A 16,894-nucleotide genomic window follows, 5' to 3' on the forward strand; every position below is an offset into this window, starting at 1 on the left:
AATTGAATAAAATTAGCAAAATTTGCAATAAATAAACCTACAGTAAACTTCAACACTGAGTGTTTTTGACGGGGCTGTTGGAGGAGGTCTAGGTCCTTCTTCTCCCAGTTCCAGCTTTGCTTCACACCAGTACTGAGCTCCATCATCAGCTCTGTCTGGACGGATCAGGAGTTTAGATGTTTTACTGACTGGAGTTATGATGGTGTCAGTGAAGATGGTTTGATCCACCAGAGTCTGTCCTTTGTACCAGTTGACAGTGAGATTCTGAACAGGAGCCACATTGAGAACGTCACACTGGAGCTCATACTGGTTTCCCTCCATCATTGGTCCGGTGTGATACACAGTGCTGATGGACACACTGTCTGGAGTCTCTGTGGAGGAAGATTTACACTGATATCTGCAGTCATGAATGTATAGTATATTTCTGACAATGAAAATATAACAATCAATAACAGAGAAACTCACTGTAAATAGTCACTGGGAGAGTAATTTCACACTGTCCCTTATGGTTTATGTAGCAGAATGGCTCTATGTCCCATTCTGTCAGTTCTAACACTCTCCATGTGATCAGACTGTCTTTGCTCATAGGCACTGATCCCTCACTGGCTTCCCATCCCATCCCTTTATGCTGGATAGAAGTGCTGCAGTCGACTGAAACAGGACCGCCGAACTCCACAATAACTCTCTCTGGGTTGAGCTGAAGAGGACATTCAGCAGCATGTGAACCTGTTACACACACCGAGAAGGATGTGATTTGAAACTAATGAAGATTCAGCACAGAAGAGTCAATAAGACCTGCAAACTGACCACTGGTCCACAGGCCTCTAGAGTTTTGTATTTTATAGAGTTGAGACCATGACATCTTAATAGCTAGTGAAAAATGTAATGGGTTTTTCTGTAAAAGCCCATCTATTGTCATATTGCATTACATATTGTCATTTTGTATTGCAACAAAAAAGCTTTATTAATGCAGTAAGGCCACTTTTGGCAGGGCTAGTCCAAACTCAAACATGTTAACTGAACAGAAATTAATTTAACACTCCCTATTCTGGTCATTTAGCCTACAATAAAGTAAAAGCTAAAGTTTAAAACATATTTAGTCTCATTACAGATGCATCGGAATAATAAAAGACAGAATTAAGTCAACATACAAACCTGTGAAACTCAAAAGCTGTGAAACTGCCAAGAGATAAAAAAGTCCAAAGAAATTTTGAAGCATATTGAAAAACAATTGATCAGAAAATACTGTAAATAAGTCCAAACTTTATCACTGTAACTCAGATTGCAAAGTATGTGACTGGATAGCTGTAGCTCGAGCAACGCAATAGTGAAACAAAAAAAGAAGTAACCCCACCCATCGAATATTTTGAGAGGAAACTTCACTGGGTTGACCTCAGGAAAACTACGTATTACTGGATGACTGGAAAACTTACTCAGAAACAAAATGAAATCTAGAAATAACCTGAATTCTTGCAATGAGTATTACCCTACTAACCAGATAACCAGGAAATCTGTAGATGAGACACTGATATAGATCGAGTTATTTTTGGTTCATATTTTGATTCTCTAACAGAAATTTGACATCATACAAAACCAACAAAAAAAAAACAAATATTAAGTTTCTCTGAAAAAACATTTTCCAAAGGGTTCTTGGCCTGAAAAAAGGTTCTGTTTTATTGCACACAGCGCCCACCTGTGGTCATCCCAGGATAGAACAGACAAAACCCAGACACATCTGACTGACTGACATCAACAGTTAGGGCATACCTGTCAACATTTGGTTTTCAAAATCCGGGAGATTTCTCCGGCGGCGGGGGAGGGGGGGGATTGGGGGTTGGGGTAAATGTACAACTTGTAACGACTGGAAATAAGGTGTGGCCCCTTTAAGAGCTGTGCGCTCCCTGTTGAACTGTCGGCAGTATTGTATTTTATGTGCCTTGGGCCTCGAACACCCCTTTTACTGTCTATGCGAACACCCCATGTATGCGAGTAATTTCTGTTTGATGCTAATTTTGATCTTATTTTGTTTATTAAGTAACGATGTGGACGGTAGAACGTGTGACAGACAGTTAGGCTACACGAGTTCGATTTGGGAATAAAGTGCGAGTTGTGAGATGCCAATCGCCTCCGTCTGGCCTCTGCATGCAATAACTTCAGTTGTGAGCTAACTTATCCCTAATCTTCCTGAAGCAACGCGTTACAAACTGTACTTCAGTTTCATTGCGGGGACACCACCTTTACCTGCCATCATGTCTATCGGCTCGCTTTCGGGTTATACTTTCCGTGACTGCGCAACTGGGTTATAGGTTGCCAGGTTGAGGTGACACACGGGTTGAAATTGTAAATGGTCTGTGGATTGTGTGAATATAATGCATTTAATACAATCTGGCAACTGGTCAACATTAGACAAACATATTGGTCCGATTATTCATAAAGGAGTTTGGGCCATGCAAATTACGGGAGTTTCCCGGCAGAAATAACAAACCGGGAGGGGTCCGGGATATAGGGCTAAAAAACGGGAGAAACCCGGGAAAAACGGGAGTGTTGACAGGTATGAGTTAGGGCCCTATCTTGCACTCGGCGCAAATGACTTTGTACACTGACGCATGTATCATTCCTATTTCGCACCCACGCAAAGCGGGCTTTTCCCTCCACAGACACACGTCGGTTAACTAAGAAATACACTTGCGCTCCCCGGGGCGGTTCAGCGCAAAAAGGAGGCGTGTTCCGGCGCAAACTTTCCCTCATGCTATTTTGCTGTTCTATGTAACAAATGCGCCACTGACCAGAAAAAAATAGTCTAAAGTCAGTGGCGCGTTGCGCGTTGTTCATTATGCTATTTTAAGGGCGCATGCTTGGCCATAATTAATGTAACGTGTGCACAACGCGCATACACTTTGATTCTCTCATCTAAGCAGCAGTTTTCATTTTTGCAAATCATACATTATTACGATAGATAGATAGATAGATAGATAGATAGATAGATAGATAGATAGATAGATAGATAGATAGATAGGCAATTTATTATAAAAGCATACATAGCTTACACATTTACCCAAATTATCATACGCCTGTTTAACAGAAGTTAATTTGGGTTGGTTTCTACATCCCCAATATCACTTCTCTGTGTTTTACGGCCCTGACGAGAACGCTGCTCTCCTCGGCTGTGAACCGCTCCTGGCGCGCGCCTGGCAAATCCGCCGTTATAATAGGAATCCGCTTTAGAACAAGCGCGCCTGCTCTTAAAGGGAATGTGAGATGACGCTCTGATTGGTTTATTTCACGTTACGCCCAAACTACACCTATGAATAATGAAGCTACTTCAGACCAACCCCTTTTAGATTTGCGCCAGGCGCAAGAGGCATTTATCCCGCCGGGAAAATAGCAACAGCGCCGGGATCCGCCCACAAAGTTACTTGCGCTTTGCGCTTTGACACTTGCGTTTCAGATCGTTAAAATAGGGCCCTTAGTGTTCATCCACAACACAGTTTTTGGAGCAGTTTAGGGTTTCTTCCACTGTTGGACTTACAAAATAATTCCCTGCAACTTTCTGGGAATGTTAGAAAATTCAGCTCTAACTGGAATCTTGAAATTTATTAAAGGGGTAATGAACGGAGAAATCAAATTTTCCTTGAGCTTTTGACATCTAAAGAGGTCATCATATTATAAGAATATCCTGTAAGTTTCAGAACTGAAAACGTCCTTGTTAGTCCAATAAAAGCTTTTATTGACACCAGGCTCAGCAAACGACTCGTTTTTCAAAGTGGGGAACTATGACGACAAAGAGGATAAAACACCACCCCCGCAGAAGAAGATCAACGCCTACTTCAACACGGCCGGTTTAGCCCCGCCCACCGATTAGCGCATTACACGAAACTCATTATAATATGCAAAACTGTTATCCACTCACAGCAGTGGGAGTTTACTTCTAAGTCTTCAATGCGAGACGCCCATAAAAACCGAGCGTTTTTGAGCTAGGCTCAAAACTAGGGTAGAAAATAGCCTATTACTTATTCATTTTGATGTTTTTGAATGTAAAAACCAAGCGAACGTCATAAGTTGACCTCAGACAACAATATACATTTTTTTTAAAAGCCAGTTCATGACCCCTTTAAAGGAAAGTTGTTATTTTTTTGTTTTTAATCTGATTTGAAGAGTCCATAAAACAAGGTTAAAGGGATTGTTCACCGTCGTAAACAAATTTAGTCAAAGTTGTCACTAGGCTATGAATGAACATTCAAATTCATAACAAACAGTGGGTGAAAACAATCATTCACACAAACTGTCGCCCTACGGTGAGTTTGCTTGATCATTTACAATAGAGATCGATAGCTAGCTGCTAGAAACTATGTTGTTCACCAAAGTTCGCACTGACTGCATTGTTCTAGCTAATTTTATCCTTGTGTTTGTTAGGCGAACATGAAAGTCCATTTAGAAAAACCAAACTGGATTACCCACATGTCCAGCAAAAACAGAGCTAGGCCTACCTGAATGTCGGATTGGAAGCCCTTCTGCCGGCGGAGTTCTCGCCACCTTTCGAAGGCTTTTCCAATGTAAATTCGGGACTTTGCACGTTCCTTCTCCTTTTCCCTCTTCTTTGCATTTTTGCAATCTGTTCATCGGAACGTCGTCTTTTTGGTCGTGTGTCGGCCATATCAAACTTAAAGAGTTATAATTCTAACTTCCCTCTTCATGCTTCTCTCCCCTCCACACCCCCCTTCATGTGTACGCGCACTAACCCTCAAAATCATTCTTGTCAGTTATTGGCTAGAACACTGTTTGTTTTGTAATTTTGTAAATGTTTGCAATTTTAACTGATATGTGTTGCAGCAAACGTTTTAAAGTTTACATTTAACATGGGTTGAAAAAAAAACAACTTTACAAATTGCATTAGGCTACAGTTTAACGGTTAATTGTTCAAAATTCATATTGTTGGTTAAGGGCTAAGCGGTTAATTATGGTCATCCCCAAATATCTAGCCTACACAATAGCATTTTGTCACCGGGTGACATAGAAGGAACTTTGGGAGCGGAACGAGTTGCCCTGGGGGAGACTTCCGGTGCGACACCAGGCCGGTTCCGACGGCCTGTCATGGCCGACCGCGTTGACAAGCGGCAGCTGCAGCGGCTAATCAAGCAGCCATTGGAGCGCGTGTCTCCAACGGGGGATTTAAAAGCGGCGGCTTGAAGAGGCTAGAAGAGCAAAGCGGTCGCCATCAAAGTGTGAGGCACGAGAGCAAGAGAGGCAAAAGCGGTGGGGCAGCAACAGAAGCAGAGACGGGAAGGATAAAGTGCGGTCGAGGCGCGGGGCATGATTGAGATTGAGAACGGAACGAGTGAAAGCATTGTTGAATGTACAGGTTGTTATCGTGAGAGAAACGAGTCATTTGATCGTTCGTCAAACCTGATGTCCCCCTTTTGAAGATCACGACGGTGGATTGGCCGGCCCCGACGAGGTGGAGTGAAGGTATACTTTTCACTGTGAAGTGGTGTGTCATTGCAGTGTCTGAAGATTGAAGTGAGCACGTGTGAAGATTTACAGTGGTTTGATGCAAGCACGAGTATGGGAAAATTAAATGCTACCAGCACTCTGAAATCTTTGTCGGGGATCGTCTAGCCCGGCGGTGCGTCAGGAAATAATTTGAATTGCTGGGGGTAAAGCTTTGTACAGGTGTCCCAGTTCATGCCGCTGTGGTAAAGAGAGGAGAAGTTCAGCTCTGTGTGTCGTTGTGAAGATCTACATCTGCCCCTTGCTGTCCTGGGGTAAGAGAAGACTCCGTTATTAACTGCTGGATTCTGTACTCGCCATTGCTGTTCTGTGAACAGAGAGATCCTGTCACCCGCCGCTGCATTTCGCCTGCTGCTGCCCTGCGAAAGAAAGGTGACACTCAGTTGTCTGATGCTGTCCTGTGAAAAGAGAAAATCCACTGTCTACCGCTACCTAACTGTAGTCCCCTGTGTCCTGCCCACCACTTACTGTTGTCTGCCGCTCTTCATTGGAGAGTCCTGGTCCTCTGTCCAGTTTCCCCACCCCCCATTTTTTTTGTCTCCTCTTTTATCATACCTACTGTAATTTGGACATAAGCTACTGCTTTTGTCTCACACTGACACTGGTTTTCGTCTACTATATGGGAAGTAGGCTATGCGACTTCCTACGAGTCCGCCCTTTCGTGACGTAATGCCGCTTTGACTGGCTCGCTTCAGCGCGGGCTTGGCAAAAGTGCGCATCCAGGGCGCAAATCGTTCGCACAGGGCGCTCGCGAGCACCCTTCTGAGACCTAAAATGACAAATGGGACACCATTCACACAGAAAGTGTAGGCTATATGAAGTTTGGGAAGGGCCACACATGACTAGAAGGGTCTGTCTGCATCCCGCAATACTAACCATGGCCCTATAGGCTAAGGTACGCCTCCCGTGAAGAAACAAGGATATCATTGACTAAAACAATCTTTTCAAGTAGCCTACATTTATTTCATGTTTTTTTTTTGTTTGTTTTTTGTAAGGCTAACTTATTAGCTTTTGAATATTATGAATTATGAAATAACAGCTAGGCCTATTAGTAAAAAAAAAAAAATTATACAATCAAATACAGACCTATAATTATAGCTATAAACCGTCTCAGGTTACGACTGTAACCTGTGTTCCCTGAGAACAGGGAACGAGACACTGCGTCGAATGACGCTTTGGGGAACGATATACCCACGCCGCCATGCTAAGGGGAGTGTATACCCATTGGCAGTGACAACTGTCCGAACCAGCAAATTCAAATGAAATGCTAGAACCACTCACCGTCAGGTCACACTGGGCTGTCAGTGACAGCATTCCCTACGGTCATAGCCCAAGCTATAGGCCTTGCAGGAAAACCTCCATAAACATGGTTAAATGAAAGGCCTACCTGGGCCTGCTCAAAGCCCTAGGACCACAACTTCAATTAGAAGGGGTCCCTTCTAGGGAATGTGGCTAGGGAACCCGAAGGAACCCAATCACTATTCAAGGGAACCTACTCACCCCGAAATGCCACCAGGACGGCCTGACCTGGCGTCAGTTACATAGACACTTAGTCTGGCCACTTCCTGTCTGTCCGAAGACAGAGCCTCTGGACACTTGCCTTTAGGTAAGGCATCTAACCCGAGGGACTGCGAAGCTGGCTATCAGGCCTACTACCTGATAACCACAGTACGTGGGAGCTCGCCTTCAGGGAGGACTGGTGAGGCCTACTACCTGACAGTTTCTATTCAGGGAGGCCTGGTGGGGCCTACTACCTGACAGTTTCTATTCAGGGAGGCCTAGTGGGGCCTACTACCTGAGAGTCACAGCATGTGGGAGCTCACCCTTTAGGGAGGCCCGGTGAGGCCAACTACCCGATAGTAAGTCAGGCTAGCTGTCCAGTTGCCTGTCCTTGGGATTGCCTCCAGGGAGGCCTGGTGAGGCCTACTACCTGATAGCCAGCGTAAGTGGGAATTCACCTTCAGGGAGGCCTGGAGGCAGGGACGTGCACAGGGGGGTTGCCCGGGCAACTGCCCATATGCCCTTCTCGACTCAGGTTGCCCTTCCAAAAAAAAAAAAAAAAAAAATCGTTACAATGGATGCAGAATTTCACGTAGGCCTAGATAAAAAAAATAAAAAAATAAAAAATCGCAAAGCCTCATTCACTTCCATTCGGGCATCGAAAGTGAAAGTCAGTAAGGGAGGGGCAAACTGTTTACGTGGCTGCAGCGCTGCACACGACCATAGACTGCACGTGACCAGTGCGTAAGGCCCCGCAAATTACTTAAGTGAATTGCGGGAACAACAATCAGGTAAACTTGTGTTCTCTCCTCTCTAAGTTTGATGTCAGCAAAGTTAGATGTTTTTCGGTCTTGCTAACCTAGCTGGGCAGGCAGTGCATCTCTTGCATCACTTTGTGCCTGACAAAAGTGAAAGTAAAATACAATTATTTATTACATTTGTTTTTGATAAACGACAAAGTGCAACAGTTTGTTTACTGCAGCTCGAAAAACATAACCGCGTTGCCGCGTTCATATCGTGCGTTCATATGCGCGTGCACGAAATGAAACTCGCATTTTTCAAGCAGAAATATGTGGAGACCAGACATACTGTACAATACATGCACGTGAATGATGGCACTCCCAATCAAAGTACACATTATAAAACAAGACACTGATTATCTAGTCTCAGTGTAGTTAAAAACTCTAAACAACTGCACTAATTATGCAAGATAGAAAGCAATGTATTGACAATTTGACATTGATTGACTATTGATTTATAGGCTATATTGAATTTAAAATGTTGATTAGCTGGACATACTGGTCAATATGGATGCACATCCCTCAGGAAATAATAACCATAAATCAAGAATTGCTTCAACATGCATAAAAAAAAAAAAAATCATACTGATGCCGAAAATACCCAGGCTGTAGAGAGAACCAAAGTTAATCCCAAAAGCCAAAGCTCAGGGTTATAATTTATTTTCTTCTTATTTATGTTTACGTTAATATTCACTGTTATCTTAACATTCTATAGAAAATACTCTATTTAATAAATATTGTTTGTTTGAACCTCATTCTGTTCTATATTGTTGTACTTATTCTTTGACTGTTTTGTTTAAAGGAGGGAGGATTCTATTGGGAGCACTGAAGTGTCAGGTGTGACTGTGGCAATGGCAAATGGTTTACATAGCTCACGGCGTCACAGGTCAGGTAGAGGCCCATTAGCAGAATTTTGCTTAGGGCCCCGAGGGGGAGGTCAGGATCGGCACTGGGTTTAGCAGTTTAGCAGCAGTTTAGAGTGCCCTTTTTTCAGGTCAGAGCAACTGCCCCTCAAAATTCCTGTGCACGTCCCTGGGCCTACTAGCTGATAGTAAGTCAATTCTGCTACAAAGGTACACTGTTGGGAACCATACTACCTAACGGTGCAGCCTTCGTTGGCAGATAAGCTGTTTACACAGCATCCTGGTGCCTAATCACATTGCCCATGGCAGTGAACTCAGCAAGAGAGCTAGTACCCTTAAAACAAGGGGAGTACAACATACGCCACTCTGCTTCAACGGAGGCCCCAGAGTCAGGGGCCTACCATCTGTACGCATGGGCGTCAGCTCATGGCAATGCTCTGGCTTCAGGGGAGCGTACTTCGACAAAAGAAGAAGTGAAGCTAAAGCTTTCCGCTCGACCCGAGCCATAGTAGTGCGAGGTAGGATAATACAGAACTGAAAGTGAAGTACTCAGTGTTTCACAGGGGAATACTCCCACCTCACCCTGAGGTTTACAAGGGTGATATTGTCCCTCGAGAACTGCCTGTGCGCGCTCTTCCTTCCCAGACAGAAAAATGCACAGCTCGTGTGTGTCACCCGGCTTCAGATATCTTGGGCACGGGTCTGCACACTTCTGAAAGCATTTCATAATTACCTGATTTTCAAAGCGGTTACAGACAAAACAGTCCCTGAAGACAAAAAAGGATATTGTCATGTTTGCAAGGCGCCCTTTTATACTTCCAGGTCGCATGTTAATCATTTACATTAATGATTCACGGGCTGTCGCCGGTCAATGTGATTGACGTGATTTGATTGTGATTTCAGACACCTGAAGGCGTTCCCCAAAGCGTCATTCAACGCAGTGCGAGTTGAGTTCCCTTTCGAAAGGGAACCTCAACAATAAACCTTACTCTATCCCTATACCCTTTCAATTAAATTAAAATTTACTATAGTGTTTCATAATTAAAACAAGAGAACTAGAGTGAGTGGGGAAAGGACATTAGCTTTATTAAATTATTAACACCACACATCAATCATTAACAATATTCTTGAAAACATACACTACCGTTCAAAAGTTTGGGGTCGGTACGATTTTAAATACTTTTAAAAGAATTCTCTTCTGCTAACCATGGCTGCGCTTATTTGATTAAAAATACAACAAAAATCAGTTATAGTATTAAATATTATTCCAGTGTAAATCAGCTGTTTTCTGTGTGAATATATAGTAAAGTGTAATTTATTCCTGTGATCAAAGCTGAATTTTCAGCATCACCAGTGTCAGTGTCTTCAGTGTCAAATGATGCTCAAGAAACATTTATTATTATTATCAATGTTGAAACAGTTGTTGGTCTGTCAGTTGTACAGTTTTTTTTTTTTTTTAGGATTCTTTGATGAATAGGAAGTTCAAAAGACTTTTGTAACATTATAAATGTCTTTACTGTCACTTTCGATCAAATTAATTATTCCTTGATAAATAAAAGTATTGATTTCTTTCCTCCAAAAAATAAAAATAAAATTCTCACTGACCCCAAACTTTTGAACGGTAGTGTACATCCTGAAAGCATTTTCCATTTTTATATAAAAAAGAAGCATTTTGCTGTCAGTTATAGTCAGGCCTGACTTGTTTGGATCTAAGCAATTCAGAAATGCATTTTAAAAAATCTAATTATACAAAAACTGTCCGAATTATGAGAAGTTTATATGTTTTTTTAAGTCTCATTAAAAGGATCGAGAAGGAAAGAAAGAAAGAAACCTTTTGTATAGCATTTTTCTCCCTTTGTTAAAAGAACAAAACAGGCATATTATTACTCAATACAGGCTTAAGTCACACACAGAAGAATTGGTTTAAAGAAGAAGTACATAGAGTAAATGAAAAGTGTTGTCAAATTTGTCTAACATAGAAAGCAAATTTCTGCCTTTGGAGATTGTCCATCGCCTCAGACAGTTTTTAAAGCGTGAATCTGGGGTGATGTTTTTCAGCATCTGCATTTATGCATAAACATGTCTAACAACAGTATTAAGTTATTTCGTACAAAGAGATCTTTTTCTTGTCACATAGGCAACTTTGATAATCTCACAACATAACACTTTTGTACAGCAAATAAAAGTTAGTAGGCCTTTGGCATAAACAACTTACAGGAAAAAAAATTGTCGTCATGTGATAAAATAACTTGATACGTTTTAAACATTTCTTTTTTTATCTCAGACAATCTTCTTTGACACTGACACATAGTCATACATGATGTACAGCTCATACTGCTTTACTGACTGCGATAACTTCCAGTTGATTGTTTCTTTTTCCACACATAGATAAGTAATGCGATGATTATAAGAAGCAGTGCAACGGCCGCTGCAAAACTATAAATGTAGTTTAGAGATTTGCCTAGAAAGGAAAAAGCAAAATAGGTTCAGGTAATGATTAAGTAATATAAAACTCAAAATCTTTAGCACAACATTCATTTTGTGGTTAAATGACTGAACAGTAATATATCACATAATTAAAAGGTTGTTCTAAGAGCTATTGTTAATATCTAATGGACAATATCATCATATTTTCTTTCATTTTCATTGAATACAGTATTAAGTTAAAAATAGAGCAAATGTATTTAATATCCAAGAAGGCAGATGGTACTAGATGCCTATAGCCCTAGGCTATTACACAGCATATTTCCTACTTAGAGAATTTTCAGACATAATTACTTACTTTTATCACAGGTTGTATTTGCGTACATTTGACAGTAGCAGAAACTACTTAATCATGGGCGATTAGTAGATTGTACCCACCAAAAAATGTTCTGTATGTTCATATTTTCCATTAATTTCCTATGGTGGTCATTTTTGAATGCCAAGATCACAAGTGTGACTATATACTCAAAGCAGGGTTGGGCAACTCTGGCCCTCAAGATCCATTATCCTGCAAAGTTTAGTTACAACCCTAATCAAACACACCTGAACAACCTAATCAAGGTCTTCAGGAATACTAGAAAGCACTAGAAAGCTAATGGCAGGTGAATTTTGTCATGGCTGGAGGTAAACTCTGCAGGAAAGTGTATCTATTGGGCCATAGTTGCCCAGCCTGTTCTAATCATGCCCACAATGTGTGTGTGTATGTGTATGTGTGTGTGTGTGTGTGTGTGTGTGTGTGTGTGTGTGTGTGTGTGTGTTTCCTCCGAGGGGGCAAGGGAGGCAGCAGCCTCCTAAAAAATATTGAATGAGAAAATAATCCACAGCGCTGCCGTAATTTCTATCGTATAATTTAGTTTTAAATTATTATTAATACATTTAATTTGTTTGCTTAGCTCGGAGGAGAGTGGTACATAATGGTACTGAAGCGTCCACTGTAGCGCGTAGTTACAGATAGCGGTTAGCGATTAGTTATGGCAGAGTGGCTCTGGGCAGATCCAATAGTTTTAAACTTCAACCGAGTACCCGCCTACAAGGAAGTTAACGCTTGTCAATGGAGCGAGGCCAGACTCTCTGTACAAATGAAATGTACGAGAGTCTGGTGGGACCAGGCTAATATCAGTGAGAAACGTGTCAGCCATCGGTGTTTAGCTGTGACATTGTCAGGCTTTTTTATTTACAGCATAACAAGCTAAATGCCTGCACCAAATACATTGTAATATAACAATATAATATTATGTAACGATAAAGTTTACAGTGGCTTCATAAATTAATTATTAAACATAAAAAAGCAAAACACACCTAAAGCACATTCTTTGTTCTTCATTTTCTAGAAGTAGAGTATAAAAACCTTGCTGTATTTTAACGATTGCTTGCTCTGACGAAAGTGACTTGAACGCACCTGACTTCTAGTGGACCATCAGTAATGACATACTTATTGTTTTATTTTTTGTGAAAATCCTGCATAGTGCACCTTTAAACTGAGTCACTTACAATGGAAAATGTTACAAAAATTAACACAGTTACCTTGTTTGGACACTTTTACACGTCTGATGGTGCTGCCAACTGAATTGCTCGCAATGCAGTGCAGATCCTCAGATGTTGATTCTGTTATAGTAAGAGTTTCACTATAAACTATATCAGTTGTGCTGAGATTCCAGCTGATTGTTGGTTTTGGGTTTCCCTCAGCTTCACAAACAATCACCACTGGATATCCTTGAAACACAGGCACTATGGAGGGCAGTTTGGTCTCATTGATGATCGGTCCAGCTGCAGGAAGGAGTGAAAGAAAAGCAGTGTAAGAGGTTTTGCATTGCATATGGCATCATAAATTAAATGTTAATCTACAATCATTTTAATTTAGTAGTTTTCAGCTAAATTGATCAAATTTAGAAAATTGACAAGAAAAAGTTACATTGCATCTGATCCCTATCCCCAAACAACTTGTCACACGGTAAGTGCTAAAATCTGCTTGATTTGGACAACAGATGTTCTTAAAAGATTAATAGAAACCGACGGATCTTACTTACAATATACAGTAATGTTAAGATGTTTTGACGGGGCTGTTGGAGAAGGTCGAGGTCCTTCTTCTCCCAGTTCCAGCTTTGCTTCACACCAGTACTGAGCTCCATCATCAGCTCTGTCTGGACGGATCAGGAGTTTAGATGTTTTACTGACTGGAGTCTTGATGGTGTCAGTGAAGATGGTTTGATCCACCAGAGTCTGTCCTTTGTACCAGTTGACAGTGAGAGTCTGAACAGGAGCCACATTGAGAACGTCACACTGGAGCTCATACTGGTTTCCCTCCATCATTGGTCCGGTGTGATTCACAGTGCTGATGGACACACTGTCTGGAGTCTCTGTGGAGGAAGATTTACACACTGATATCTGCAGTCATCAATGTATAGTAGATATTTCTGAGAATGAAAATATAACAATATCAATAACAGAGAAACTCACTGTAAATAGTCACTGGGAGAGTAATTTCACACTGTCCCTTATGGTTTATGTAGCAGACTGGCTGTATGTCCCATTCTGTCAGGTTTGACACTCTCCATGTGATCAGACTGTCTTTGCTCATGCCCACTGCTCCCTCACTGGCTTCCCATCCCATTCCTTTATGCTGGACAGAAGTGCTGCAGTCGGCTGAAACAGGACCGCCGAACTCCACAATAACTCTCTCTGGGTTGAGCTGAAGAGGACATTCATCAGCATGTGTACCTGTTACACACATATCGAGAAGGATGTGATTTGAAACTGATGAAGATTCAGCACAGAAGAGCAGCACTAAAGTATTGGATTACAAGCAGACACAGAAATAACTTTCTAAGAGTCATTAAGACCTGCAAACTGACCACTGGTCCACAGGCCTCTAGAGTTTTGTATTTTATAGTTGGGACCATGACATCTTAATAGCTAGTGAAAAATGTAATGGGTTTATGTAAAAGCCCATCTATTATCATATGCAACAAAAAAGCTTTACTAATGCAGTAGAAAGGCAACTTTTGGCAGCGCTAGTCCAAACTCAAACATGTTAACTGAACAGAAATTAATTTAACACTCCCTATTCTGGTCTTAAGACCAAGAAAAAAGTCATGATCATTTACAACATATTTAGTCTCATTCCAGATGCATGAATAATAAAAGACAGAATTAAGACAACATACAAACCTGTGAAACTCACAAGCTGTGAAACTGCCGAGAGATAAACAAGTCCAAAGAAATGTTGAAGCATATTAAAAAACAATTGATCAATATACTGTAAATAAGATCAAACTTTATCACTGTAACTCTGACTGTAAGCCTGTGACTGAAGAGCTCAAGCATGGCAATACTGATAAAAAAAAAGAACTAACCCCACCCAAAAAATATCTTGAGTACAAATTAATGGATGACTGCAAGACAGAAGCAGAAATGAAACTAAATGAACTTGAATACTTGAAAATAACTTGAATAATGAGGTTTCCCCTAAACAGATAACCAGAACATCTGTAGAAGAGACTGATGTTGTTTGGCACATGAATTCCTTCTTTGGTTCATAATTTGAGGCTTTCAAAGAAATGTAACATTATACAAAAACAACAAAAAAAATGTATTTAAAGTTTCTCCAAAAACATTTTCAAAGGGGTCCTTGGCCTAAAAAAGGTTCTGTTTTATTGCAAACGCCAATTTGTGACCCTGGATCACAAAACCAGTCACAAGTTGCACCGCACGGGTATATTTGTGGCAATAGCCAACAATACATTGTACGGGTCAAAATTATCGATTTATCTTTTATGCCAAAAATCATTAGGATATTAGGGAAAGATCATGTTCCATGAAGATATTTTGTACATTTCCAACCGTAAATATATGCAACATTTATTTTTGTGAGAGAATGCAGCACAATCGCGAACATAAATGTAGAACTTTAAAGGCGATTTTCTCAATGTTTCGATTTTTTCGCACCCTCAGATTCCAGATTTTCAAATAGTTGTATCTCTGCCAAATATTGTCCTATCCTTGGAAAGCTTATTTATTCAGCTTTCAGATTATGTATAAATCTCAATTTAAAAAAAATATTGACCCATGTGACTGGTTTTGTGGTGCAGGGTCACATTTTGTGGTAATTTAGGATAGAACAGAACAAACCCAGAAACAAGACTGTGACGTAAGTGTTTGTTCACAACCCTTCTTACAAGATCCAGGTTGAGAGATCAGATTTTTGGATCAGTTTAGGGTTTTGTTGATGCACCAAATTGTAAGTTCTGGTTCTGATTTATTTGCGGTTTCATTGTTATTGAGCGGCCAACTGTCATTATGATGTCATCTGTGAATTTATTGAGGCCACTTTTGCTCTGTCTTGCACAATGTACAATAAGTACATATTGAAAACAGCTTTGGGCTGGAAAGGGAGTCATTAATATCAAATAGGCTAAATAATTGAAATGGTTAAATTAATCATTCACAAAATGAATCATTCATGAATGATTCACAACACTTAACCATAATTGTGTATAAATCTTAAATTGTACACAGACTGTCCTCGGCTTGACTGAGGACTCAGGAACACAATTCTGCACACACACATAATATAATAAATCACTATGGGTTACAGTAGAATGGAGATCCATTTTAATCTCCAATGTTTTGGGGGTTTGATTGGAAATAGCATTATGAATGACTAATATTAAGCAATATTAAGACTGTCGCCAGTCAGTCAACAAAGCAAGTTTCAAAAGTGAGAATCCCGATGCCCCTATACTTACTCCATGCAAAAGACCACTTGTGACACTTGACAACCTAATTTCTTCTTTATTTTTGCAGATGTTGTTATGACAAAAAAATCTCTCATTTATTGCTGTTATTTTTACTGCTGTTATACTACGAAGGTGTTGAATGTCTGAAATCTCATTGGATTGACGAACATTAATTATTTTCAGGGAAACGCACATTATCTGTGTAATATCACAACAAAACAAATTAATTAATAAATACATGCTGCTAGGTCATTCTTCACTTGCGGTGGCAAATGGTGTTCCCCTACATTGCAACATAATAAGCTTTAAAAACCAATAAATCATAAAATGTTTGCATATTTATATTCTGTAGGGTGAAAACTAGTTGTGAACTCATAAAAGTTATATATATATATATATATATATATATATATAAAGCATATTTAATCACGTTTGGGAGATTTCATGTGTTGCCAAATCTGCTTCAAAGAGGTATCCTGGGATGTAACTGCAAAAATGTAACATTTTTAAAACAGATAAAATGGTAATGTTGAATGTATTAATTCAATTGTTTAGGAGACTGGGCTAATTTGCAGGGACATAATGATTTCCACCCCACAAAAGTAGTGTTGCAGGAGACATGGGAGAACGCAAGATATAATTTTAGTCGAGTAGGCAATGAGGTAGCAAACGAATTTGGAGTATTTGATCTGGCCAGATATTGACTGGTAAATTGAGTTAAAAAGGAAAGAAAAAGATCAAATAGATTTGGTAAGTGCATTCAAGTACCACATAAATAAAGATTATAAAGAATTCATTCATATATAGATGGTTCTAAGAAACCTGAGACAGGAGTGACAAGATATGGGGTGGCAATACCTGCTAAAGGAATAGGAATTAATAGAAGAACATCAGATTTTTTAGGAGTATACACAGTGGAAATGGTGGCAGTGTTAGTTGCGTTAAGATGGGTGGAAAAAACAAGACAAGCAAAGGTGCTGATGCTCTGATTCACAGTCCTTGT

The 16,894-nt window shown here is 40.3% G+C and overlaps 2 protein-coding genes across 6 annotated transcripts in view; both read right to left on the minus strand.

Annotated features, from left to right (window-relative positions):
- The window catches only part of LOC130086653 (hemicentin-1-like), a 52,719-nt gene extending 51,349 nt beyond the window's left edge, over positions 1-1,370 (minus strand). The window contains exons 1-3 of one of the 5 annotated variants that reach the window (XM_056252778.1): positions 1,156-1,365; positions 466-726; positions 42-371 (exon numbers count right to left, since the gene is read on the minus strand). In XM_056252778.1, coding sequence (XP_056108753.1) covers positions 42-371; positions 466-726; positions 1,156-1,219 — 655 coding nt within the window. In that variant the 5' untranslated portion in view covers positions 1,220-1,365. Of the gene's footprint in view, positions 1-41; positions 372-465; positions 727-1,155 lie in introns of all 5 variants that reach the window. The other 4 variants (XM_056252753.1, XM_056252761.1, XM_056252785.1 and 1 more) reach the window with 4 other exon arrangements.
- Positions 1,371-11,001: 9,631 nt separating this feature from the next.
- LOC130086825 (hemicentin-1-like) lies at positions 11,002-14,400 on the minus strand. Its single transcript, XM_056253032.1, has 5 exons — positions 14,324-14,400; positions 13,613-13,873; positions 13,183-13,512; positions 12,680-12,922; positions 11,002-11,132 (listed from the first exon to the last, which is right to left on the minus strand). Exons 1-5 carry the CDS (start codon positions 14,385-14,387, stop codon positions 11,011-11,013), a joined length of 1,020 nt encoding a protein of 339 aa, XP_056109007.1. The 5' UTR covers positions 14,388-14,400; the 3' UTR covers positions 11,002-11,010.
- Between the last annotated feature and the right edge of the window lie 2,494 nt (positions 14,401-16,894).

The sequence above is a fragment of the Rhinichthys klamathensis genome, unplaced genomic scaffold, assembly GCF_029890125.1.
Source record: "Rhinichthys klamathensis goyatoka isolate OS25496 unplaced genomic scaffold, OSU_Roscu_1.1 h1tg000004l_1, whole genome shotgun sequence".
Classification (NCBI taxonomy): Eukaryota; Metazoa; Chordata; class Actinopteri; order Cypriniformes; family Leuciscidae; genus Rhinichthys; species Rhinichthys klamathensis.